This window comes from Lampetra planeri, chromosome 18 (assembly GCF_965212315.1).
Source record: "Lampetra planeri chromosome 18, kcLamPlan1.2.h2, whole genome shotgun sequence".
NCBI lineage: Eukaryota > Metazoa > Chordata > Hyperoartia > Petromyzontiformes > Petromyzontidae > Lampetra > Lampetra planeri.
The window spans coordinates 10,664,778-10,692,236 of record NC_136124.1 but is presented as its reverse complement, the minus strand read 5'-3'; the positions used below and the strand labels follow the sequence as shown (position 1 = coordinate 10,692,236).

The 27,459-nt window shown below is 51.2% G+C and overlaps 1 protein-coding gene and 1 long non-coding RNA gene across 4 annotated transcripts in view; one reads left to right on the top strand and one right to left on the bottom strand.

Moving 5' to 3' along the window:
• The first annotated feature begins 12,082 nt into the window (after positions 1-12,082).
• LOC144723639 (uncharacterized) lies at positions 12,083-17,237 on the top strand. The gene is made up of 4 exons (XR_013586247.1): positions 12,083-12,533; positions 12,774-12,977; positions 13,217-13,332; positions 14,197-17,237. It is a non-coding gene; the product is annotated as an uncharacterized LOC144723639 (long non-coding RNA).
• A 4,004-nt stretch (positions 17,238-21,241) lies between these two features.
• Positions 21,242-27,459, bottom strand: part of LOC144723638 (uncharacterized) — a 36,751-nt gene continuing 30,533 nt past the window's right edge. For all 3 annotated transcript variants that reach the window (XR_013586245.1, XM_078602521.1, XM_078602522.1), the window contains exons 5-7: positions 23,711-27,334; positions 22,601-23,371; positions 21,242-22,422 (exon numbers count right to left, since the gene is read on the bottom strand). Coding sequence is in view for 1 of the 3 variants with exons in the window: in XM_078602522.1 (XP_078458648.1) it covers positions 26,168-26,881 (714 nt within the window). In the remaining 2 variants the exon portion in view is untranslated. The remainder of the gene's footprint in view (positions 22,423-22,600; positions 23,372-23,710; positions 27,335-27,459) is intronic.

Sequence of the window (27,459 nt, the reverse complement as noted above, 5' to 3'; positions counted from 1 at the left end):
ATGCCCTGGACCGAGCCAAATGGAGAAGACAATGCCAAAAAGCGTATTGAGCCAGAGGGCCGCCGTCCACGCGGACGTCCGAAGAAGCGATGGATGGATCGAATAAAGGAAGACGTGAAGACGGTCAACGCATCCCCTGAAGATGCCCTGGACCGAGCCAAATGGAGAAGACAATGCCAAAAAGCGGACCCTGTGCCACAGCGGGAACAACGCTAGGAAGAAGAAGACGATTTCTTACAGCACCCGTCAGCTCCATGACGTTCTGAGACTTGCTTCTATTCCCCAGAGCTCTCAATATTCAAGTCCCCTCGGGGGACGTCCGATTTGTTCAGGGACTCGAGACAGATCTGGAACGCGAGATGAACACTGCAAAGGGCCACGTGCGTTAGACACATTCTCCCACGTGTTGTGTCCGCGCTGGAACCGGGGCGGGGGAAGAGCGGGGTGATCCTCGCAGCAAAAGTGGCTGCACATGTAGTAGCTACGGGCCCCGCAGTTTCAAGGGCCCCGCGCTAAATGCTTTCAAGCTATCAATTCCGGTTCAGTGATTCTGCACTTGCCCTATTACTATAGTACTATACCGCCTTCGACTTTTACGAACGACTGGGTGTTTAAGATTAGCGATTTGTCGTATTAATTGGCTGTATAGCAAATGAAAAAATACAATTACTTTACTATGCAAGTAAAAAATTGTGTGTTTTAATATTTACGTGTTTTTTTATTTAGGGCCCCTTTATAACAACATGTGCTACAGGCCCCCGCACAAGCTTAATCCGGCACTGCATGTATGTTGAACTTCTTTCTCACCATACGTAGCCAACCGCGCTTATCGGAGATGCGGGGAATGAATGCCGCTGTTCTTGATGTTGATTCTGAAGTAACCAATCCTGCTGCTGATGTTAATATTCAAGATGCCCGTTCTGCTGTAGCTTATTGTTGTGAAGATACATTTATATACAGTAGTACATTCATGCAGCTGCTGATGGCGCTGCTGATGATTGTGCATTACTCGTGTTCCTGCCGCTGTAAATACTGATGATGCCCCAAACTGCTGTTGGTTATTGTTATGATGTCGCCTATATATGAATGCTGCTTCTGCTGCTTCTATAATGAATGAGATTATATTGATGAGGATGCCTATTTCGATGCTGCTCCTGCTGATCATGATCATTATACCTGCTGATTATCATGATCATTATACAAATACTGTTTATTTTGCTGCAGGTGATGATGATGCCTATGAGTAGTATGCTGCTGATGCCTTCACTGAGTATGTTGTTACTGCTGCTGGTGATAATGACGATGCCTGTACGATTATTATCTTGTTGATGATGATTGCAATGTGATTATTATTAAGCTGCTGCTGTTGATGACGATGCCAATGCTGCTGGTGCATTCGGTGCGATTGCTGATGCTGCAGTTTCTGTCGCAGTGAAGTCGATTCTTGTGAAAAGATGAACTCCCGTTGATGCCGAATGCGTACGTGGTATATATATAACAAGGCACGATGATGCCGCTTACTCTCCGTTCGACATACTCCAGACGATACCCACTGCAAGCGAACGGCGCTACCCTTCACTTAAGGTGCCCGTCTCGACGCATTTGCTTTCACAAGTAACACTGAACCATAACTCACCGTCATCCCCCCCCCCCCCTTTTATATTCATTCGCCCGGCTCGCTCCCTCGCTCGACAAACTGCGTGGCAAGAGCCTTTGCTTTCCAAACGCTTAGCTCGGCGAAACACGAGTCGCTCGCCCTGCCGATGTCAGCGGTTTCGTCCCTTCTTCACGCGGTCAATAATTAATGCCCAATCCTGCGATTATTAGGAAACTCATTGCCGTCGTACAGCCGGCTAATAAAGCCCGCGCCGCATTTTTACTGGCGGACGTCCCAGCGATGCCGCAGTGGCCCCGACCCTTTGCGGAACGCCGGATGATGGGGGTGGACGAGTCGGTGGCTGGGTGGCTGGGTGGGTAGTTGGATGCATTGTTGGGTGGCTGCGTGGAGAAGTGATTGAGTGGGTCGGTGCCTGGCTGGCTAGTGGCTGGGCAGATGAGGGGGTGTGAGTGGATGATTTTGGTGGGTGGATGGTAAGGTGGATGGTAATGTGGATGGCTGGCTAGATGAGTGGCGAGCTGGGTAGATTGCTGGCTGTGTGGATGGGTAAGTGGACGATTGCGTGAGTGGCTGGCTGGCTGAGTGGATCAGTGAATATGAATGGGTGGATGGTTAGGTGGGTGGTTGGTTGGCTGGGTGGATGAGTGGTTGGATGCCTGGCTATTTAATTAGATTAATGGTTGGGTGGCTGGCTAGATGGATGATTGGTTTGGTGGGTGGGTGGATGGTTTATGTGGCTGGCTGGCGGCAGGGTGGATGAGCGGTTGGGTGGGTGAATGAGTGGGTAGGTAAATGAGTGGGTAGGTAAATGAGTGGGTAGCTTAATGAGTGGGTAGGTGAATTAGTTGGTGGGTGAGTGGGTGGGTGGATGATTGGTTGGATGGGTGAGTAAATGAGTGGGTGGTTGGATGGGTGGGTAAATGAGTGGGTGGGTGGATGAGTGGGTGGATGAGTGGACGAGTGGGTGGACGAGTGGATGAGTGGCTGGATGAGTGGCTGGGTGAGTGGCTGGGTGGGTGGATGAGTGGCTGGGTGGGTGGTTGATTGGCTGGGTGGGTGGATGAGTGGATGGATGCGTGGGTGGATGCGTGGGTGTGGGTGGGTGGATGAGTCGGTGGGTGGGTGACTGGCTGGAGGGAAGGCTGACCGAGGAGGAGGAGGCGCCTGACGCTGCGTTTTGCTGTAATGCGGCCCAGGGCGACCACGCCCAGCGTGGGCGAGGGAGCGTGCAACGCGCACTGATCACATCGCATCCCGTTGCGCGGTGAACACCGATGACGCGTCTGATGTGAGCGCAGGACCTCACTTCAGCCGGAGCTGTCTGGGGGCTGAGCTCCGGAAAATATTTTCCAACTGTCAGAGACATATTTTTTGGGGGTGGGGGCTGGGGGGTGTCTCAGCAAATATCGCATGCGAATTTAAGCCGCGTGTCTGTGTGTGTGTGTCTCTGTGTGTGTGTCTCTGTGTGTGTGTCTGTGTGTGTGTCTTTGTGTGTGTGTCTGTGTGTCTCGTGTGTGTGTGTTGTGTGTGTCTGTGTGTGTCTGTGTGTGTGTGTCTGTGTGTGTGTGTCTGTGTGTGTGTCTGTGTGTCTGTGTGTCTCTGTGTGTGTCTCTGTGTGTGTGTGTCTGTGTGTGTCTTTGTGTGTGTCTTTGTGTGTACACTGTGTGTGTGTGTCTGTGTGTGTGTGTGTCTGTGTGTCTGTGTGTGTGTCTTTGTTGTACACTGTGTGTGTGTGTCTGTGCGGGGAGCGCGCTGTGCTACGAACCCGGCGACCCGAGTTGGAGTCCCGCTCACAGCCAACACCAGTGACAATTATCTGAATTGGTCCTGGGCCTCCCCTAGGTCGACTCAGCCTCAAATGAATATCTGGTGCGGTGTGTAAACATCGCTCCTGGGGAGACAAAGGTGGCCGGGCGTGGTTGCTGGCCACCCACCCCCTCGTGTGCCATTCCGGCGTTCATAGGTGCTCGCTAACAGCACTTGCCCCTAGAGTCTGTTAAGTCTATACGGGGGATATTTGTCTTTGTGTCTACGCGTCTGCGTGCGTGCCGATGACCGGTACCAGCGGTGTCAAGATCGGCCTCTGTGGAGGAAGAGGCTCGTGAAGGACGCTGCTGGGCAGTTGGAGGCAGTCGCCCTTCAGCAACAACGGAGGGCGGAGGAGCGACGCTCACAACAACGAGCGGAGCGCCGGGTGGCTAAAGCACAGCAAGTTGGCACAGTGGGGGGCACAGGTGGTGCATCAGCCACTCATCTCAGTCAGTCGACACGTGGTACCTGGGTCTGCCCCGTGACCTCCTGCCAGCGCCAGCGGGCGTTCGACACTTCACGTGGCCTCAAGGTGCACATGGCCTGGCACAAGCGCCGTGGTGACGTCACCGCCACTTAGTGGCGAATGGCGGCGGTTGTTGTTGTTGTGTGTGTCTCGTGGTGGTGGTGCGATACCGTTCGAGCGGTGGGGTTAGTGGTTGCTACGAATTCGGCGACCTGAGTTCGATTCCCGCTCATGGCCAACGTCCGTGCTAAATATCTGCACCGGTTGTGGGCAGCCCCTGGGTAGACTCGGCCTTCAAGGGCGTGGTGCAGAAACATCGGCTCTGGGGTGAGGAAAAACAAGTCGGCAGAGTGCGGTGCTGGCCACACCATCACCTCGTTGACTGTGCCAGCCTGCATAGGTGCTCGCGAACGGAACTTGTCCATAAAATGTTGATTTGAAGCTTTCGTGAATGCAGGAATCCATACTCGTTGGTTCTTTCGGTAAAGTCACGTAGGTAGGAAAAATAAAACAAAATACAAAATAATATATCACGACGTTTCGATCGCAACACAAGTGGTCGTCATCAGGCGGAACAAATAATCCAGCAGTGGAACTGCTGAACCAGCGAGAGAGCTGTTACAACAAGAGGCTATATATGTGGCGATGGGCAAGCAGGCGGGGTCTGAGCTGGAAAGGAATTCCATCCCCGGACGCAAGCACGTCAGTTGTGTTAACACATTCCTGCGGAGGGAGCTGGTAGGAACGTTGGGTTGCTCGGTCAATGGCCAGGGTCAACGGCGGCGTGGTGTATTCCGCAAATATGGCCGACAGCGAGGGCGGGCACAAGCCGGCGTGAGTAGGTTAAACGTTGAGTTTTATAAGGGCACCACGGGGTAACCAGCCCCTCCCCACCCAGCCTCACCCCTCCCACCCCCCACCCAGCCCCACCATAACCACCCAGCCCCTCCCCACCCTCCCCACCCAGCCCCTCCCCACCCTCCCCACCCAGCCCCTCCCCTCTCCACCCAGCCCCACCCTCCCCTCCCCACCCAGCCCCTCCCTCCCCACCCAGCCCCTCCCTGCACGACGGACACAATAATCCCATGTGGGCTGGTGTAACCAGGAGGTTCCTACCAGTAATAGGGGAGATTAGGGAGAGAGAGATTAGCATGAATGAGCTTCCGTCGCCGCATAAGAGTATCATCCCCGCATATGTGCACAACAGCAGTGTTAATGAGAGATTAGCACCATGAGAGTGCAATTGTCTATAAAGGCGACACGTGCATTTTTATTTATTATTATTATTGTTATATTTGTGTGGTGGTGTAAAAGTTAGAGCACTGTGCTACCAACCTGGTGACCTGAGTTTGATTCACGGTTGAATATGTACGGTGCGAAAGAAGTTCAACATAGTCCATACAGCCATAGACCACATCAGTGGCGAGTGGTGTCAGGATGTCTTTAACCTCCTTTAGGTGGACTCAGCCCTCAACGATAACCCGGTCCGCTTTGTAAACAAGGCCCCTTGCTCGTCCAAGATGCCTGTGATGGGGGAGTCACATCTTTGTGCGTGAACCTGCCGTTCATGTTTGGACAATAACGTGCGTGTTTATTTGTGATTATCTAATGCCAAAGCATAGGAGATTCAAATCGGTATCGAAAACATTGCACCGACGAATACAATTATTATTTTTTAAAATCCGGAATCGACCATTGTGACTCCATTGTTAGGAGGGTCTTCCCTTGGGACGTTTGGCCATTTCAACTTTGATCATTTCAATGTGGGAGGAAAACAAAGTGCCCAGAGAAAACCCCGGCACGTGTAAAGGGGACAACGTCTGGCTGCGCATATCGGTGGTAACCTGAGCGATGATTGTGATGCGGATAAACGGGCCCCTTCCGTACCAATGTGGAATTACCACCACTGGCTAGGGACTTATCATGGCGGTGTAATAAAGGACTCGATCCTGGGTCTGTCTCCGTTGTCCTTTATTCGGGTTCTTACACTTGTCCCACACGGCCCTCGCTCAGAGTCTCCCCCGCTTGGCAGCTCGACCTCTGCCTTCGCTCCCGTAGCCTTTCGCGCTCCTGCAGCTCCGCTGCAGGTCCCCCTTGTGCAGTCCTCCGGCTGCTCTCACAGCAGCTCCACCGCTGCTCCCCGTTCCTCCGTGCTCGGTCACCGCTGGCTGGCGGTGCCGAGTCTTACCGTGTGTGGCGATCTCGCCACTCCCCAACCTCAGCCCTGCGTGGCCTCTGTGGCGATCTCGCCACTCTCCAACCTCTGCCCTGCGTGGCCTCTGTGGCGATCTCGCCACTCTCTGTCTCTATCCCCAACTCTCTCTTCCACCCCGCTGGCTGGCGCCGTCATGAGCCCCTCAGCCACCAGGCTGAGGCACGGCGACCACCCAACGTGGTCTCCACTTTTCACTCCCCCGACTGACCCAGATGTCTTCCTGTCTCCCCGCTATAACATCTCCCCCCACGTGACCCTGACTCCTCCCTCTCGGATCGTCACATCCGACCCGCCCATTTACGCCCGCATTACAGAGGTAAACACCACCTAATTGTTAATTTTGGCAGAGGACACGTATGTCCTTGATTAGACGCCCCCCACCCCCGTCCATATTTAATGATTCGCAATCTGCTCGAATGAGTGATAGAACATTTAACATCTATCCCCGGAGCGTGGAATTAATACGTAGTTGGGGATGCTGCTGCTGCTGCGTTGACGGTGGTGCACAAGCACAATTAATAACAAAAAACTCAACTCATACCAAACTAAACTCTATCTTAAGAGGTAAGGTCCACTGAGCTGTATAGCTCTTGTGCAGAAGCGACCTGGCCACAAATGAGGGCTCAAGGAAGTAGCTTGTCACATGGACATTTATAGCAGCCAAATACTCGAGATGCATGTTGATTTTAATGTGGAGGGCAAAACCGGAGGACCCAGAGAAAAATTCACGTGACCACGGGGTCGGGATCGAATCACGACTTCATGCAAACCAGGCGAGGTTGTTGACATCTCGCCACCATGGTACTCCAATAATAACAGTGCGTGTGTGCGTGGCCTTAACATACAAAAAATATGCGACATTTCGGGCAATGGCCGTTCGTCGTCACACGAACACATTCCTGCAGAGGGAGCTGGTAGGAACGTTGGGTTGCTCGGTCAATGGCCAGGGTCAACGGCGGCGTGGTGTATTCCGCAAATATGCCCGACTGTGAGGGCGGGCACAAGCCGGCGTGAGTAGGTTAAACGTTGAGTTTTATAAGGGCACCACGGGGTGACCAGCCCCTCCCCACCCAGCCCCACCCCTCCCACCCCCCACCCAGCCCCACCCTCCCCACACTCCCCACCCAGCCCCTCCCCACCCTCCCCAACCAGCACCTCCCCACCCTCCCCTCCACACCCAGCCCCTCCCTGCACGACGGACACAATAATCCCCTGTGGGCTGGTGTAACCAGGAGATTCCTACCAGTAAAAGCGTGGAACTCGCTTCCCCCAGCAATCCCCCAGCAATCCGCGCTGTCAGTTGCCTGCCCCCCCCATTCATGTCCAGCGTAAGATCTTCATGTTGTCCTCCACCTATCAATGTCTCTGCCCCTTTCTCTACAAAAACCAAATAAATGTCCACTGTTTCTGTACAGCATCTCGAGATGCGGGTCACGTGTTGACGCCACGCATTATCTGAATCCACGTAGTTTTGTATTGTATCTGCAAACACAAATACGCACTACACAATAATTAAATATATAAACATTGAGATAGGGGTATCAGTGGAACTGCGTGCCCGTGATTGTGGAAGGTCTCGGGTTGACATGGATGCTCGCTTTTTTGTTTTGTTTTTTTCTCAGAATGAAGAACATTCCTGCTCGGTCTATAGTTTCCTGGCAATTGTGGGTCCTTCCTTCCGACCATTGTGATATCTCGCCGTGACGAAACGCAGGGGAGAGGAAGCTTCGGTCCCACGGGGGCATTGCGGGGGGCCGGTGGGGCGGTGGAGGGGAGATTGAGAGCGACCCAGCCGCGTGAGCCGTGACCGCCACGATCGTGGCCGCAGTGTCCACGCAACGTGTGCCGACTGTTTGTCCTGACTGGTTGCACGACGCTAAAAAGGAGACCAGTGCCGGCATTCGTTTGTTGTCCCTCCGCCCGCACCTCCGATTGGCACAATATATTCAACGTTGCAGTGCATTGCCTTTAGCCTGCTTAGCTTACGACGTCTCGGATTCAGACTCTGTCTTCATTTCAACTGTTCAGGCCCCGTTGTGCTAAGCGGCTTTTTTAGTTTTGTTGTTGTTACAAGGACGACCACAGCCCCCGAGACCGCCGACCATAATGGTGGTGATGGTGGTGGTGGCATTTGCATGACATCGCCGAGTGGGAACGTGGACACTTAACAAGAGCACGAAGACACATCGGATAAGATGCGACGCATTCACGCTCACTTGGTTCGTGACGTGCAGATGCCGCATGATGAGTTTAACATTTTTTTCAGGGCGCCACGGTGGTGAGATGTTAACTGTACCTCGCAGGCTGGTATACAGGTGGTCGTGGGTTCGTTCCCGAACCTGACGCCTGTATATTTGGGGTTTGCGTGTCTCTCTCCCCCGTGGTCGCGTGGATCTCTCTCCCGGTCCCCCGGTTTTCCCCTCCAAATGTAGAATCGACATCAGGCGTTTAGAGTCTTTGGCTGCTATAAATGTCCACATTTAAATAAGCCACTTTGTTGTTGCGCTCTGTATGTATGTTGAACTTCTGTCGCGCCGTACGTAGGCAACCACTGAGCTAAATATCTCTGCAATAGAGCTGTCGAGCTCAGTAGGCCTTACCCGGTAAAATACAAGTTCAGTTTAGTTCATGAACTGCATGATGGTGGCCAGATTGGTCACGTGTCTATAAAGCTTGGCAGGGAGTTGGATTTTTCAATAAAAACACAAGACAGGTGTGGATGAAGGTCCCCGCGTCTCATTGTAGTCGTGGCGAGGGCATAACCAGCGACGTGCTTTCTCAGCGGGGGACGGCGGGGGGTGTAATCGTCATTGTGGACGTTTCTGCCAATGGGAAATGTGGAAACTTGGCATCGCAACGGCATTCAAGAGGCGCGGTTTGTTCGCTGCGAAATTTGCACCCACTGGTATTGAGCTGGTGCGTTTGCTCTCCGTGTGTCTAAGGTTGTTACCAATGTCCAGCACTTAATCAAGGGTGAGGTCAGCAGCTTATGATGGCAATGCAGTTGATGTCACCATGGCTCACATCACTTCCGGAGTAATAGTCCAGCAAGACCGTCCCGGTTTGAGTCGGGGATGCGTTCCTGAACGGTGCGACGATGACGACGAATATCGAAACGACGTCAATCGAAGCGACTTGCAGGGCAGTCAGGTGGTGGAGGCGAATGCTGAGAGGCGACGGATAACGAGAAAGGACGGATGACGATGCTGTCAGCGACGTGAGTGTGGGGTCGAGGCGACGCAAATCAGGTGGCGGTGTTCGTAATAAAGTGACGACGTGTTTGCGAAACGACGTTAATCTCTCTACCATTAGAATCAGAATATTTGTACTGGAGGAATCTGATAAGCTTTGAAGCTCGTTTTTCACAGATATGTATCTGGGTAAGCCTCACGGAGTCCCAAGACTCTTTTTTTTTCAATCGGGGACGATGCTGCTACCGCGCTTAATCCCATTTGAGTTATTTGCAGGTAAATGTTTCAGCATTGGGTATGTTTGACCGGCACAAGTTACGTGAAATGTTTTTGTTGTTGTTTTAGCTTTGGTATAAAACCTTGAGAACCCAGAGGAAACCCACGTAGAGCAGGGGGAGAACATACAAAGCTCCACGGGGAAGGCGACTGAGTCTTGAATCGACCCCCCCCCCCTTCTGAGCTGAGGCACGAGTGTTGCACTCGGCTCGTTGAACTTATTTCGCACTGTAGGGCAAGCCAACCGTGCTAATCGGAGGCGCGGGTGTCACCACTGCACCGCGGCTTGAGGAGTTCAACAAATCTGGGCGGGCCACCAAAATCTCCGCTTCGAAAGTGCCGCGTCACGGGTGTTCTTTGCTGCATTGCCTTGCTCGTTGCACCCGATTCAAGAGCCGCATGGCTCACAGGCAGGGGCGGTTTCTTCATTAGGGCGATTGGGCGACGCACCACCAATCTCATTCAACCACAGAATCATGCTAGCCGTTACTGTGCCTCTGGATATAGTCCAATCAGCGTCATGTCACGTTCTGTGGAGTACCGCCTCTTTTTGGGCGATTTCACTCCGGCTGAGAATCGCCCAGAGTGGCCCCATAGACTTACATTCAAAGATGTTTTTTTTCGAACGGCGGGCGCTGCAATGCATTCTCTATGGCTTCCGGGAGGGCTCGCACTAACGTGCTTACGTCATCATACGTAAGCACGTTTCAGTCAACAATATTATTTGTCGACACCTAGTGGAATTTTTTATAAAAGAAACTGAGTGGATTGTAATAATAGTGAGTATAGAAACAAACAAGATGTATTGTAATAGTTACTTTATTTTTCATTAATATTAAAGAAGTGAAGTTGCCTTTATATACTTAAGCTGTTAATTTATCCATAGCATGGGTGGACCTTATCCTTATCAATCATCCAGACATTTGCCCCCCCTGAGAGATTTTGCAGGAGCCGCCACTGCTCACAGGGCTATACCTAATACAGTAAAACCTTGGATTGCGAGCATAATTCGTTCCGGAAACGTGTTTGTAATCCAAAGCACTCGTATATCAGTTGTTATCACGTGACGATCTGCAGACAAAGTGTATGCACGTACTACTCGTATTGCAAGACCTCGCTCGTTTATCAAATTAATATTTATTGAAAAAATTGCTCGTCTTGCAAAACACTCGCAGACCAAGTTACTCGCAATCCAAGCTTTTACTGAACATGAACTCAGCTGTCTCAGCTGTTGGGTGCACTCGACACACACCGCCCCCTTTTCCTCCGACCTCTGGGTGCGAATTTCTTTAAACAGCTGTTTTTATTTTGTTTACACGCTTTCTATTAACTCACTCTGTCTGTTGTCGTTGTATCCTCAAACCTTGTAACTACATTTTAACCCACTTTTCAATGTGATATCGACTGCAAACTTGGTATACTTATGTCATAATGATGACAATACTATATTCCATCATAAAAAAATAAAACATTGTAAAACATTCTTTTATTTGTTATGTTTCGGCTTGGGTCTCATTGTCCACGCTCAACTGACGTTGGCTGTAAATCACCACGGTCCCTTACGTTGTGGCAAGCTTCGGGGCCACTTCCTGGAGTCGTGGAGTTCTTCCATTACTAGTAGGGTACTTTTCATTAAAGCGTGTTTAAAAAAAATATTACTTTTAAGTTTTAACTTTACCTGTTCAGGCCCACTGAGCTGTCATTCAGAAGCGAGCTGGTTATCACAAATGATAGCTCAACGAAGTGGCTTATCGTGTGGCACTTTATAGAAGCCAGACACTCTAAACGCGTGTGGATGATTCTAAATGTGGAGGGGAAAAACAACCGGAGGATCCCGGGGAACAATCCAGACGACCACGGATAGAGAGAGAGACACACAAACTCCAAACACACAGAGCAGCAGCAGGCGTCAGGGCCCGGATGGGAACCCACGACCTCCTGCATACCAGGCGAGGTAGTTAACATCTCCTAGCCACCGTGGCGTCCATCATCATCATATCATCCTCCTCGATTGGGAGATGCTTCTGTTATCTTCTGTTTATTAAGGGAAACCCCATGGGGGGGGTGGGGGTGGCTTGGAGTGAGAGCAGGAGGGAGAGGTGCCCGCTCCTCGGAGTGACGGCAAGAGTCTGAGAGAGCGCAGCAGCAGCAGCTTCCAAGTCGCCACTCTGACCGCTCGGACAAAGTGAGGGGCCTGGGGGGCGGGGCCAGTGGGGGGGGGGCTGTGGGGGGGCTGTGGAGGAGGGGGGCCTATGGGGGGGGGCCCTGTGGGGGGGGGGGGGGCCCTGTGGGGGGGGCCCTGTGGGGGGTGGAACTGTGGAGGGGGGGGGCTGTGGGGGGGCGGGGCTAGGGGGGGGCACGGGCCGAGGAGAGGAGACGGCAGTCGCGACTCAACGACGGTGGCAGCCAAAGGAGGAGGGGGAGGGTGGGGATGGAGGTGTAGGGGAGGGGGAGTGTGTGGGGGGTGGGAGGGAGGGAGGGAGGGATTGAGAGGGCGGCCCGGCACGTGGACGGAGCGCCGAGATGGAGTCGCGTTCCCGCACGGAGTGCGAACACCGCGAGACCGCGAGAGATGGCGACTGCTTGCGTGTGGGTGGTGGCCTTCGGCCAGCAGTGAATAGAACCTGGCCTATTACGACGACGACCCAGAGTGGTAAAGGGAGGAGCTTGCGGCGGTCACGTGGACACGCAACGCTTGGCCTGGCTCCGAGGGCCTCCGCCGACTCCATCGTCGCGCTGGGGGGGGGGGCTGCCGGGACTTAGTGAGGTTCTTCGCTCATTGTCGCAGTCTCCCGTCAGCTGCTCCCCCCCCCACCACTCAGCGAGGATGTTCTCAACGCGTCCTCGACAACAACAAGAGCAGCCGCCATTGGGGGTGACGTCACCACGGCGCTTGTGCCAGGCTAGGTGCACGTGTTGAGCGCCCGCTCGCAGGAGGTCACGGGGCAGACCCAGCAGGTGCCACGGGTCGACTGACTGAGCTGGCTGAGATGACTGGCTGAGATGAGATGACTGACTGAGGTGACTGAGATGAGTGACTGAGATGAGTGACTGAGATGAGATGACTGACTGAGATGACTGGCTGATGCACCACCTGCACCGCCTCTCCTCCCTCACTGTGCAAACTTGCTGTGTTTTATCCACCGGGCGCTCCGCTCGTTGTTGTGAGCGTCGCTCCTCTGCCCTCCGTTGTTGCAGGAGGGGCGACTGCCTCCCACCTGCCCAGCGGCGTCCTTCACGAGCCTCCTCCTCCCCCTCGCACAGGCGAGGGCGAAGTTCACCAAAAGGTCGCCCCGATGTGTGGGTGCCTCAAGTGGATCGTGCCCCACTGCAGCCCTCTGCGTTGACTCATTCAGCGTGAAACGAGCAGAGAGGGGGGCCGGCCTCTGTTACAATGGAGAGGTAAATTGTCACCGCCAGAGGAGCGTTGCACTCTTTGAAGCGTCTCGATTTGAAAACGCGTTTGATTTGGAACCGATTTTCGTGTTCAGTTTGTTGTCCTTTCCCGCACCTACGGAGCGGTGCGAAATAAGTTCGACAGAACGCACCCATCTGCTGCTGCTGCCGTGTGAGTGTCAGAATCGGAATCTTTTTATTCTACCCTGGAGAAATCCGATGAGCAATGAATCTCTTTTTCGCAGATGTCCAGCAGTCGTGCGTGGGCAACGCGCTGCGCCACGACGCGCCTTCGATTCCCGCTCCCACGGCCAACAACATCAGTGACGATCATCCGAACTGGTCCCTGGCCTCCGCCAAGGTAGATTCAGCCTCAAATGAGTACCTGGTGCGGTGTGTAGTAAACATCGCCATTGGGGAGACAAAGGCGGCCAGGCGTGGTGCTGGCAGAGGTGGGACAAAGTCATTGTTATGCAAGTCCAAGTCGAGTCGCAAGTCATCAAATTCATGACTCGAGTCTGACTCGAGTCCAAGTCACATGACTCGAGTCCACATCTCATAGGTGGGACAAAGTCATTGTTATGCAAGTCCAAGTCGAGTCGCAAGTCATCAAATTCATGACTCGAGTCTGACTCGAGTCCAAGTCACATGACTCGAGTCCACACCTCTGGGTGCTGGCCACCCACCCCCTCGTGTGCCGTGCCGTCCTTTGTAGGCGCTCGCTAACAGCACTTGCCCATAAATGTCTGTCAAGGCTACACGGGGGATCTTTGTCTGGATATAGATGGCCACGCGCTGCAGAATCGTAGGTGCCTCGCAGAATATCAGCTCGACTTTAAAACCCAATGAATATCACGCGAGCATGACCGTGAATATAGCCAACTTCAAAATCTGTCTCCTCTCCCTATGACTGGCTGCGGTCTATCTTCTCTCACGCCACTACATCTCGCTATTATTGTTGTCCACATTCGTCTTCCTTTTACCACACCTGACACGTCTCGGGGCCTCCCTGTGGGCCAGCGGCGGCTCTGGGCTCGCACGCGCGATTTGTTTACCCAAGGCAAGCCTCCTTTTTTCAGGAGGGTCCTGCCAAGTTTTCACTTAAGGGAAGCGACGTTGCTGCTGCTGCGTAATTTGCGGGTAAAATGTCAGCATTGGGATATTTGGCCAATGGCAGTTACGTTGTATTTTTGTTAAAATAATGTTTTATGTTTTACTTTGGCAGGAAACCAAAGAGGCCGGAGAAAAACCATACAGGAAAGAGGGAGACGCTACACGCGTGCACCCAAGAAGACCCTTGTTGGCGTGCGGCACGAGCGTGACAAATTGGCGTGTTGAATTGCGACGAGACGGACAAGACCATCACCTGCAGACGCATTGTGTAAGTCAACGCGACATAACGACACACGGCAGGCAGACAATACAGACGAGATAGCGCAGATGAGACAGCACAAACGGGACACAGATAATTGATTCGCACATCGATCCATGACTCCCCAATTGTGGCAACTAATTGAATTGCGAAGGGGAATGAATCATTACGTGTCTAGTTGGTCGTGATTTCCGGGTGATTTTGCTTGACAGCGGACACTAATATCTTCACAAAGACAAAGTGCTGGTCCGTGACTCTTAATGTGTGCAGCTCAGAACACGTATGTCCACGAAGCACTATATTGAGTTCCTTGACTCATTCACTTTTTAAAGCATAAACTCGTTTTGGTAATTTCCCCTGCGGTAGTATCCAGATTGTGCCAATTGGTGTCACAGCGTGAGACGAATTATTCATTCAGATCTTTGTCACAGAGCAATGCAACCCGCAGTGTCGGAGTACGGCCCGCATAAGCGGATACGACAGAACTACCCCTGAGATTCCTCTTGTCCAACACGGTCGAAGGCAGACAGCACTTTCCCAGCTGCCCCGCATACGAGAGTAATGGCCATCCAGCTCAAGGTCAAGTTGTCGCCGTGTCCAATGCCGTTGATGCCACCCGCAGCTCGCCATCGCTTCCTCCTGTCTGCCAGGTTTCCCCCTCTTCTGTTGCGTAGTCGACAGCCCGCACTTCCAGGATCCGTGCTGCGGTCACATCCCCGTGGCATCGATTACTGCAGCCTTTTAATGCAGCGTTTCGGTGGCGTCCCTGCAGCGGCACTCGCAGTCAATTTAAAGTCCATTTCCTCTCATTAAAGAAGCCACTCGAGCTTGCGTGGCCCACGTTGCTGTCCCCACACAAGCTCGACGCCGAGCGACAAGGGACGCCTCTTACCCGCTGCGTCTTTCTCTGCAGCAAAGTAAACCTGGCGGTAGAGCTCTCGGCATTAGTCTACTCGCGCGGCAGACGCGGGACACCTTGATCTTGCCGAGGGTCCGATTGGGACGTTAAATACATCCGACAGGCAACACGGCAACAACAACAACAACAGCCACTAAGCGGCGCCTGACTGTGCCAGGCCAGGTGCACTTTGTATCCGAAGGCTCGCTGACAGGAGGTCACGGAACACACCCAGCAGGTGCCATGGGTTGTCTGACTGAGATGACTGGCAGATTCTACCAGCTGTGCCCCCTACCGTGCCAACTTGCTGCGTTTTAGCCGCCCGGCGCTCCGCTCGTTGTTGTGAGCATCGCTCCTCTGCTCTCCCTTGTTGTTGGAGGGCGACTGCCTTCAAACTGACAGGCCCCACACACACATACACACACACATACACACACACAGACACACACAGACACACACAGACACACACAGACACACACAGACACACACACCTTATCCTCATCCACCAGTAACGCAAAACATATTTAGGGCTCACCGTTACTGCGTGTGGGCTCCTGAAATTATAAACGAAGTGTTGTTGCAGCCAGATCAAAATGATGTCCCCTCTAGTACCCGATTAGTGCGCCTAGGATGCTCGCAGTGGCGGATGTGAATGTCATTTTGTGGGCAGCTTCGAAAGGGGTTGGAATCCTCTCTCCTCCTTTTCGTACGGCTGCTGATGTAGATGCAGAGCAACGACTACAATTTCACATTCAGGGTGGTCAAGCCGAGATAACCGCGTTAAAAGCAGCAGAGTGGCATCGCTGCGATGTCTCCTTCGTGTTTATGGATCGGGGCATTGCGTGGTTGTAACCTTGTTATGGTCTGTTCTGTCTCCCGCCTGACGATGCTAGTTGTCATTGCTGGCGAAACGTTGTACTCAGATGGTAAATGTTGTGGCTTTGCTCTCCAACACACTGGTGTGCTGTCCTAGTGACGAATTGGCACGTTCTGTTTACGTGACAAACCTTACTAATTGGCTGTCGGGTTGTGGCAGGTTTAACGACACATTTATATTTTCGCCATCTAACCCAAAACACCTGTATTATGGTCTGTTCTGGATGACCACAGTCGCACACTACTACTGGAGAGTTTTGCATTTTCCGCTTGTGCATCAGGTATCTGCATCTTCTGCCATGGTTTGTGCAGTGGCAGCGGTTTAAGTTGGACCACGAGCTTCGTGGAAGGTCAAACCCAGGGATATTCTGTGTTGGGTCTTTTACAAGTTGGTGTTTGCGAGTTATTTTGTACTCAATTAAACTTTCCAATCTTCATCGGAGTTTAAGGCGCCTTGTTGCAAGTTAAGCGCACGGGTTCAAAAGGGGCTTGCGTGACTTCAACCTATAAGGGTGGGGGGGACGTTATTGAGATCCTGATGGATTAGGAAGGCGAATTCTGAGTGTTAGAAATTAAGTCGCGGGCCCTTATCCAGCCGCCCCAACGGGAACACCACACACATAGCCTTGGCAACCGCTGGTCGTATGGGACAATTGCGTGTCTCACAATCGCGGGAGTGACTCAACACCGCCAACAGCATTCCCTCTGGACATTGTCATTTTAGCTCCTCCTAACATGTTGCCGCAGGCAGCAAGGGAACTTGATAAGCACGACTGTTGGACCACTTGCGCGCGGTGATGCAGCAGCTGTAAAAGCAGCGAGCGCCGCCATCCGTGGTGTGTGATGCAAGCCCGAAAGAGCGGAGTTTTACTTCTTCGTGTAAAGTTGCCTGCCACAACTGTTGCTCGACTTGCCATTCGACGCGTGCGTCGCCCGTGAGATGAATCCACTTGCTCCGGAATTCGCGTGACCTAATTTGGATAATTAATTAAATTGCGTAATTAAGCGTGCTCCCCCTCCTCCACCACCACCACTGCCAGCAGACGTCAGCACCGCCGTCATCAACTAACTAACCGCGCGCGTGTTTATCCTTGTGCAAGCAATTTGAAAATGATGTCGTTTGTTTTCCCAATTTAGGAGCGCGTACAGAGACGGGTGGGTGGGGGTGGAAGGGGTAGAAAGGGTGGAAGGGGTTTAAAAAAACCCGAACCACATTCAATACATCGTGCGCGCGCGTGTTGTTGTTGTTGTTGCACGTGTGACCAATTAGCCGTTGACGTTTTGAACCGATGTGTGGCAGGGCAGGCGATAGTCTGGAAGGCATCATTCCCACAACGTTGCTCTGCGCTCCTCACAAGGCAATGGACGAATGAATGCCCTCCCAAGTCTCGGGCTCGGAGACTCAACTGGAGCAGCTGAGCATTTTACTCCCGCGCCTCCGATTAACACGGTTGGCTACGTACGGTTCGAAATGAGATCTACATACATAATTTCCATCTGTTCTAACGTAATTCCCATGGGCGTTGGCGAGGTGCCATACCCTGCCTGTACTTGCCAGAAGACGATGCTGTACAGCACATGTGGACTAATCTCCAGGAGGTGCCGTACCCTGGACTTGCCAGGAGAACGCGGTACAGCAAAAATGTTGGACCCCCTGCCTGTTTGTTCCATCTGTATGGGATAGTGTTGTCCCCTTGCCCTCGTGGGTTTTTCTCCAGGTGCTCATGTTTCCTTTCACATGTAAGCCTTCAGAAATTGTCCGATAAACATCTTAATATATATAGGACCACAGAACTCGGAGGGGGATTTGGTGCCGGCTCAATGCCTGCCTGCTGCTGCTGCCTTGCCTGCATCACGTCTGTGGTTCCTTCTCGGGCCTCCGAGTCATTCTCTCTCTCACTATCTCCGGGAGAGCGAGCGAATAATGTGCGTTGGTTGCACGTTAAAGTTGACATTCCAATAGCAGAATTATTATTATTGCAGTATTATTATTTGGAGTCTCGCCCACTGTGGAGAGCCAGCGCGAGAAATTACTGGAAACCTCGAGCTTCGAGGGGGCTCCATCGGGGGTTCCTCAAACTCTTAACGCTTGCTCCCTGCCGGAGGTGCGATCCAGAGCTTCGCCACTTTGCTTGCATCTCCCGACGCAGCAGTCGAAGCCAATGGGGAATTTTTATTTTATTCCCCTCCTCCCTTCTTCGCTCCCCTCTGCTTGGGATGTTGGCTATCAACAACAAGGCAACTCCTATGACTAATTGGGAATGGGACGCAAGCGTAGCATTGATCACCCTGTCGCTGGCCGCCTTTGGGGAGGGTGTATAGTGTGAAAGGCCGAAACACCCTAGGAACCAAAGGTTCACTACTGAGGATGCGCTCCCCAAATTTCACCAGGCTCACTGTTCATGAACTCTTGGAAGTGCTTGCACAAAAGATAGTAAAATCTCATCCTGTGTTCTTGGAATCTGAATTTGCTTCTACCCATCCATGTGGTGCGTTATATTTACGTAGTGTACTAATTCACAGACACGAGTAGGAGGTACTCTCTTTTATTCCGGCCTTGACAGCCTTAGGGGATAACCACATACTGGGTCGGGACAGCCAACATGCTGCCTGACCCACAGCTTGAAGAGGGCGAAGATCACGACGACGACTATTTAAAAGTTTTCTTATCTCAACCATGGACAGTCCACTGTCTCGGACAGCCGAAAAAAACCCCGTGACAGCAACCACAACTCGCACAAGGGTCCTTTCCGCGATAGCAGGATCCCATACCACACCCCCACACATCAAGTGCACCAATAACAAATAAAATTCCTTAAAAAAGTTTTTTAAAAACAACAGTTTTATTAACAACTTAGTTTAACTCACGGTCGAGAACTACGTCAATGGCGCCTGAGACACGCGGCGCCTGCTTTTTGCGCGAGCCGATTCCACAGTTTAGGGACCTCGGCGTTTTTGACCTACACACAAATATATATAATAAGGCGTCCATACAAAATGTAAATTGCTTTAAGGTAGCGAATTAATTGATTAATTAATGCCGATTTTGATACAGGCATGCATTGTCACCAGATTTGAGTACGTGTGCAAAATGTGGAATTGATTTGACAACGGGAAGTGGACGAAATTTGTATTACAAGATATGACCACGGCAAACAGAGGAATCAAGTTAAGTAAAATCATTGAAAAAGAAGAAACATTGCCGGTCCAACCACTACATTTTGAAATAAGAGTCCGCGGTTGTCGAAGAAATAAAAACACTCGTTCCTCTATTCCCAGTGCCGTGGCGGAGAACTTTCCGAAGCACTGCTTACTTCATCTCGTGCCACATGGAGGTGGAGGCCACCGCCATTTCTCTTTTGCAGCTTTGCTGCCTATTTTTACTCTTTCAACCTCCACCACCCTGTCGATCAGCCTCCAGACTAGGTGGTACACATCGGAGGATGTCATATAAGCACCCTTAATCATCCGTCCACGCGCCTTCCACGAGGCTTTTTTATAGCTCCTACTGCGGCCCATGAATGAGCCCAAGCCCCTCCTGCCTTCCGTCGGAATGACCCCCAAATAATATTTGGCATTGTAGCCTTGACCGAATAAAAACGAGCCAGAAGAGCCTGGCATAGCTCCCACACCTCCTACGCAAAGGGACATTGCACAATGACTTGAGTCGTACACTCATCCGAATCGCAGCCTCTCATTTAGGGGTGTGGGCCATATGGCGGGAATACATGAACTTCCTGCATGCCAACTGGTCCCAGGCCGCCAGCCAGGATAAGTCCCTTTGCCTTTTAGTTAAGGCCCCAAATGCCACGTTCTCACATATTTGTTGGTGTATGGCACTTCGTGCACCTGGTGGCACCTTTGCACAGGCCTCCCTCTTGCCCATCTCGGCAAGGACTCCTCGTGTGCACCACGACTCTCTTACCCGGGCCAGCTCATATTCTGTAATGTATTTGTTGACCACGGCACACAACCACCACGGCGTCCAAGCGAGGGGCGTGCCGCGCGGCAATGGAGCCATCCCTAGTCTCCGCAGGAGCCATGCCAGTCTGTACCGTAAATAATACGAAGCCTTTACCTGGGACTCATCGGAATAAAACAAGCGCAACGTATTACAGACAAAGATCGTGGTGAGGGCACGCGCAACATTAGGGGCGCCCCTCCCACCGTTCGCAGCGTTTTTGAACATAGTCTCCCTTATCACCCGGTCCATCCCGCCTCCCCAGATGAAACTCAAGAACAGTGTCTCTATTTTCTGCGCCATTTGCGTGCCCGGCGGGAAAATATATGCCAGATAATTGAGTGCTGGTTGTATTTCCACCTTCAAAACCAGGATCCTTCCTTCCATTGTAAGGCTCCTGTTCGTCCACCTGGCCAGCCTGCCATTCACCGCTTTTATCTTTTCTTTCCAATTACTCTTTGCTGAGTCCTCCCGGTAGAAGGTGACCTCCAGGGGCTTAATCCCTTCTGCCTGCGCTCTTATCTCTGGTGGGCAGCCCTAAAATAGCCTAGAGTCACCAAAAATCATCATCTCGCTCTTATTTACATTAATCTTGGATCCTTCGGCCAAAAAAAACTTTTCGCGAGCTCTAGTACCTCCCACACTGAGGACACGTGCCTACAGAAAACCACAACATCCATGTACAAGATTGTCTGAAATTCGCCTGCCCGGGACTGCACATGTCTGGTCCGTTCCTACTACCTCCTCTACCACTTTCCCCAGTCGTGCTGCGATGGCTTTTGCTTGTAGTCCGAGTTTAGCAGGGTGATTGGGCACCAGCTCCCAAGGTTGCTGCGGGGGCCCCCTTCCCCTTATATCAGTCCCTCCAGAAAAACGCGGAGTTTTTTGGTGATTGTTGCGGGCAAAAATCGTTGATTATGCGGCACGTTTTCTTAAAAAATGCGATGGAATATGCGGGATATTTATGCAATTTTATGCGATTAAATTGCGGGAACTTGCAAAAATTGCGGGAACTTGCAAAAACTGCGGTTTGATGAAAAAGAGAAAAAAAAGTGATTCCCCCAACACCCTATTCACTAGGCTACTACTTTAATGTAAAGAGTCATTTCTTATTACTTCCTATGATAAGCAAGCATACTACATCACAGAAAGTGCTGGGAATATTTAAGTTCTCATCTTGTTTTATTTCAGACCTTAACAAACAGATGGCTCAAACTTACAAAACATTGAGTCGAACAAGTTCTGTAGCTTTACAAAATGAATATGCTACAATTAGGGTTAAAAATGAATAAATAAAATATTAAAAAATAAAATGTGTGCTTCCTGTTTTACAGAGGTAGCTATACAAAACAGACATCTTCTGTTAAAATAAGTGTTTTCAGTGCACAGTAACGTAAGCAATACAGTAACAGTACAGTCTTACAGTAATGTAAATTTACATACTACTAACAAAAAAGTGCAATCTTACAACTGTAAAGTTGCATAAACTCCTGAATAAAACTAACTACGTAGCCTCTAACACTGGCCAATCATTTACCATCCTCATCCTCCATCCCCTCTTCCTCAGTGTCCATCTCCTCCCCCTTCACCATCTCCTCCCTCTCAAATGCTCCACTGCGGACTCGTTGGTTATGGTAAAGGAAGACCAAGGCTTTGAGGTTTTGGTTGGTAGTTGATCTTCTTCGGTTAGACAACAATAGTTTGTAGATGCTGTTGCTGCGTTCAGCATCAGCTGAGTTTGAGACAGCATCTTTGTACCGCTTGGCCAAGGAACTCAGCACAGGAAGTCTCTCCTGTAGGCCATCCCAAAACACATCCAAATCCACCACGCCGAATGGTGCAGCTCTGAGTGCTGCTGGACCAAGAGTCTTGAAGTAAGAATCAAATTCATCACCCTGCACTTCAGTGAAACCTGGAATGGCCTTGTAGCTTGCTACGGAGTCATCTAGGAATGCAATGTGGCGAGGGTCAAACACCCTAACCTGGAGAAACTCAATGGCCGGCTGCCCATGTGACATGTACTTGGTGAGCTTTTCTTCAGCGTTTTCATATGCCTGACCAACTGTGCAGAGGATCTGTGTCTTTGTGGTGTAAGGTAAGTTAAACCCTTCAAAGTATTCGGCACACGCCTCATACTGCAGCTCTTTGTTGGCAGCAAAGACCACCTGCAGATCCTCCAGATCTTTGTGGTCACAGGACGTCTGCTCTGGAAGATATCGAGAAGACTTAGGAAGCGTTTGCACTTGTCAGCCATGATGTTGATCTGGACATTCAGGGACTGAGCTAGGTCTTGAAGCATCTCGTGGAGTCTCTCCACAGACTGTGGAGCACTTCTGCTACACACCTATAAAAACACAAATAGAAAGAAAGGAATTAGGTCAAACATACAATATGTTCAATGCAATTATTTTTTTTACTTTGATCTTACTAAACTATTCATGTTTGTATGTGCAAAGGGGGTTAACTGATGAAGAAAAGGAAGTGTTAATTGTATTGAGGAATTATGTGAAGGAAGTTTTTACCTCGATTTCCATCTCTATGAACTCCTTGTACAGTCCAAAGTGCTGTGCGTGGTACTGCACTGCAGAGAACCAGGAGTTCCAGCGTGTTGCACAGGGGTTTGGAGGCATGACCGCCTTTTTTCTAGGCAGCTTGTTTGACAAGAAGCAGAGGTATCTTCTCTTGCGTGATCCAGCATTGAAGAACATCTGGGAGAAACTTAGCATGAAGCTGTTCAACTGAACAAAAGGTTTGCGGAAGGCATTGCCAATGAGATTCATTATGTGTGCCATGCATGTGATGTGTATCGAGTTGGGGAACAACGACTGCAGAGCTGCTGTGAATGCCTTCTTCATGTAGGCTGCATTATCAGTGTCGAACACAATCACATCCTCGTTGTTAATGCTGTATTCTTGAAGGCACCTTACGACAGACATGGATACAGTGGAATGATTGCATTGCTCAAGGAAAACAGTATCTGCAAGGTAGGCCAAGATCCTCCCAGAATGATCCTTCTCAAGTGGTGCAAGGAGGATATTCAGGACACATCTCCCCTCGACATCTGGAGTCTCATCAAATATCACAGCAAGAGGTTTTCTGGCAAGAAGTGTCTTCAGCTCCTCTTTTTCCTTCTCATATACTGCTCCCAAGTACATATCTTGAAGCTGGTGAAACCCTGGAATGGCGCCGCCATTGATGACTTTCTCATTCAGAAATTTCCTCAGTGCAGGGTGGTCAGTCTTAGACAGTGGGATGTTGATGGCAGTGCAGGTGGCAACCCAGGTTTCACAAATCTACAAACAGAAAAATACTTTTGTATCATTGGGCTGTATTACACACACACACACAAAGTCCAGTGTAACCTACAGAAAACTGCTGTATAAAACGGAATCATTTACAGTTAGCCTTTCACAGAACAGTAGTGTTTCTGCAAATAAAACATAATTCTTTCATGCCAAAATCAATCATCTTGCATGGGAAATTACACTACTGTTAGTCTATCTAACCCTAACGTTAACTTACATCCACACACAACATACTTGGAAATCTCATTCACACACACCTCTCTCTGTTTCAATTTAACTATCAGCCTTTTCATAATTTTACAAGCTTTAATCTAATAGGCTACTGACCTTGATTCTTTCAGCCCTAGCAACTGTTTTGGAAGTTGACGCCTCGGTGTAGGTGAGCTGCTTCATCTTGGTTGATGTCACTGCTGCTTTAACCATCCTTGAATGTTTGTCGGTTGCAAAGTGACTGTCCAGCGTCGCCTTCCGCCTGTGGTCCAACACGCAGTTGCACGGAGTGCAAAATAATTTGCCCCCACTGTCATGTAACACACTGGGAAACTGCTTTGCGCGGTCTTTTGCGCTTATGTTTGTTGGCAAATGAGAAAGATTTGCGGGCTTCATCATGGTTTCATTGGCATCGCGGGGTTTGCAGCTTTTCAATGATGTCGCGTAATGAGTGACGTCACTTCATAACGTTCCCATGGCAACAGGGGAAATGGCTGCGCTTGTGTGAAGTAAACGCAACATTTTTCAACTTTCTGCTAAGATATATGTGACTTTTTGCAACGAAAATGCGGGGATTATGAAATCATGCAAGCCCGCATATTTTGCGCGCGGAAATCTGCAATTTATGCGGCGAAAGTGCGGCGTATTTGAAAAAACGCGCCCCCGCATAAATATGCGGACTTTGGCTGATTTTGCATGGAATCATGCGATCGCATAATCGCGTTTTTCTGGAGGGACTGTTATATATGAGGGTTAGCACCCCTCCCCTCATGGGTTCTGGCACTGGGCCCTACTCCAAGATTTCTCTATACAAACGTAGCATGTCGGGTTTGATGGTGTCCCAGAATGTAACGTAGAATTCAGCCGGTATTCCATCCTGCCCTTGCGTTTTGTGCCGACGTAGTCCTCTTACTGCCTCGTCCAGCTCCTACATCTGAACTTGCCTATTCATTTCCTCTGTAGCCTTGATCTTCTGCATAACATCCCCCAGTAAGAAGTCTTGGGCTTCCGCCTCCGACGCCTTACTTCCATATAGTTCTGCATAGTATTCCCGTGCTGGTTCTACAATTCCTTCTGTCTGTGTCAGTCTGCCCAGGCTTGGGCTGACGACCATCTCTCGGATTGTGTTTTCTGTCTTCCTGCACTATAAAAAAAAAGAACCGTGTGCACTGTTCCCCCTCTTCCTCTGCCCTAACCCGTGTCCAGCGTCAAGGAGATTTTATCCCTTAGCTGCCTTACCTCGCTCATCACTGGCCAACCTAATTCCAGCAACCTATGCGCTTTATCCAACTGATCATTCAGACCCCACAAATAATTCCTTACACTCTTTCTCTTACTGTATGCCTGAAAAAAACCTTTGATCCGGCTCTTAACCATTTCCCACCACTCTGTCATAGTGCCAAAGCAGCACTGCAGGCTTTTACATCCCTCATACTGTTTGAAAAAGACCCTCATCACCTTCTCATCATCTGCTAAGAGACTCGTGTTCATCCGCCAAATCCCTTTCCCCAACCTCAGTCCTCCCAAGGTCACTGCGCTCCCCTTTCCTCATATATAAGGGTTATCACACCCCTTTTCATAGAATCCGGCACTGGGCCTTGCTTCAAGACTTCCCTGTACATCTGCAACATGTCGTACTTGATGGTATCCCAAAAGGTAATTTATAATTCCGCCGGTATCCCGTCTTCTCCTGGTGCTCTGTGCCGACGTAACCCTCCTACCACGTCATCTAATTCTGCCATCTGGATCTGCCTGTTCGTTTCTTCTGGAGCCTCCATGACCTTTCCTACCTCCTCCAGCAAGGAGATCCGTGCTTCCGCCTCCGACGACCCGTTCCTGTATAACTCCCTGAAGTAATTTCTAGCTGCCTCCACTATCCCCTCTGTGTGTGTGTGTCTGCCCAGACTGGGGCTTACCAGTTCCCGGATTGTATTCTTCGCCTTCCTACATTTCTTAAAAAAGAACCTCGTACACCGCTGTCCCTCCTCCACTACCTTCACTCGTGCCCTAAAGGCAAGCTGCGCAGCACGCTTCTCCAGCAACGTGGAGATCGCATCTTTTAGTTGTCTTATTTCGCCCATGACCGGAAAACCTACTTCCAACAGTTTATGTTGGAAGTAGGTGGAGTGACGCCGGGCGGAGGCGGGTTTGGTCGCCGCTTCACCGCCACAGCAGACTCTTGCGGCGTCGGAGCTGGCTCCTCCGGTTGCGACCGTTTCCCGCGCGGGACGAGCGGCTTGCCAGCCTGCGGTCCCGCGCGTGGTTGCCACATGCCGTTTTTGCCAATGTCCATTCGGCATTTCGTCGAATGTGTATTCGGCCGCAACGTCTTGAGGGTGCACGCAGCTGAACATCACGTACAGCAACTCGAATGACAGATTCGGGCTCCCGCGACTCGGCTCCAGCAGGGCGATGATGTACGCGAACGTTGCGCCCTGGCATTTCCATGTGGTGATTGCGAACGACAGATCGACCGCATGCATCTCGTAGGCGAATGTGACCTTGCCGATCCGGATCGTCTTCGGCTTGCGTTGGATCAGTCCGATCGGGATGTGGACCGCGTCGACGCCACCGTCAGCATCGCGTGGGGCAACGTTGAGATGACGCGGCCACATCGACCCCATGCACGGAGACGATGATATGGTCAGGCGGTGTCGGCACGTCAATGACACGGCGGACGCCGTTGTCGCCGTTGTCGCCGCTGTCGCTTTGAGCACGTTTGGCGCCGATGGTGGCGCGGCGTTCGTCCGCATCGTCCCACGCGACGGATACCAGCGTGCAGAGCGTGCCATTCGCGACATTGTAGACGACGTTGCTGTTGCCATTGTCGAGGATCTGGGCAGGGCAGCCAGCGACGAAGTACCCGAACAGCTCGGGATTGTCCTCCTCCTGGTAGAGCAGTGACTGCAGCGAGACGGGAACGTCGCGCTTTAGGCGCCGACGCCACCGCAGAACGTATCGTCCCGTGGCGACGGCGACGTGTACAGCGCGTGCAGCATTGACGACGGCCCGATCGCGATTGCTTGTCGTCAGGCACGTGGATTCCGTGAGCCAGGCCGGATCGGCGGCGATCTCGGTCTTGGTAATCGGTGCCGTCAGGCCATCGATTATGTCGTCGGTGATGGGGCGGAAGGCGCAGTCGGCATCCGTCCAGCGGGTCCCCGTCGGGTAGCGCCGCGGTAGCGCCCGCATCCCCTGGAGGCGCCAGCACATCCAAATCCACCACGCCGAATGGTGCAGCTCTGAGTGCTGCTGGACCAAGAGTCTTGAAGTAAGAATCAAATTCATCACCCTGCACTTCAGTGAAACCTGGAATGGCCTTGTAGCTTGCTACGGAGTCATCTAGGAATGCAATGTGGCGAGGGTCAAACACCCTAACCTGGAGAAACTCAATGGCCGGCTGCCCATGTGACATGTACTTGGTGAGCTTTTCTTCAGCGTTTTCATATGCCTGACCAACTGTGCAGAGGATCTGTGTCTTTGTGGTGTAAGGTAAGTTAAACCCTTCAAAGTATTCGGCACACGCCTCATACTGCAGCTCTTTGTTGGCAGCAAAGACCACCTGCAGATCCTCCAGATCTTTGTGGTCACAGGACGTCTGCTCTGGAAGATATCGAGAAGACTTAGGAAGCGTTTGCACTTGTCAGCCATGATGTTGATCTGGACATTCAGGGACTGAGCTAGGTCTTGAAGCATCTCGTGGAGTCTCTCCACAGACTGTGGAGCACTTCTGCTACACACCTATAAAAACACAAATAGAAAGAAAGGAATTAGGTCAAACATACAATATGTTCAATGCAATTATTTTTTTTACTTTGATCTTACTAAACTATTCATGTTTGTATGTGCAAAGGGGGTTAACTGAT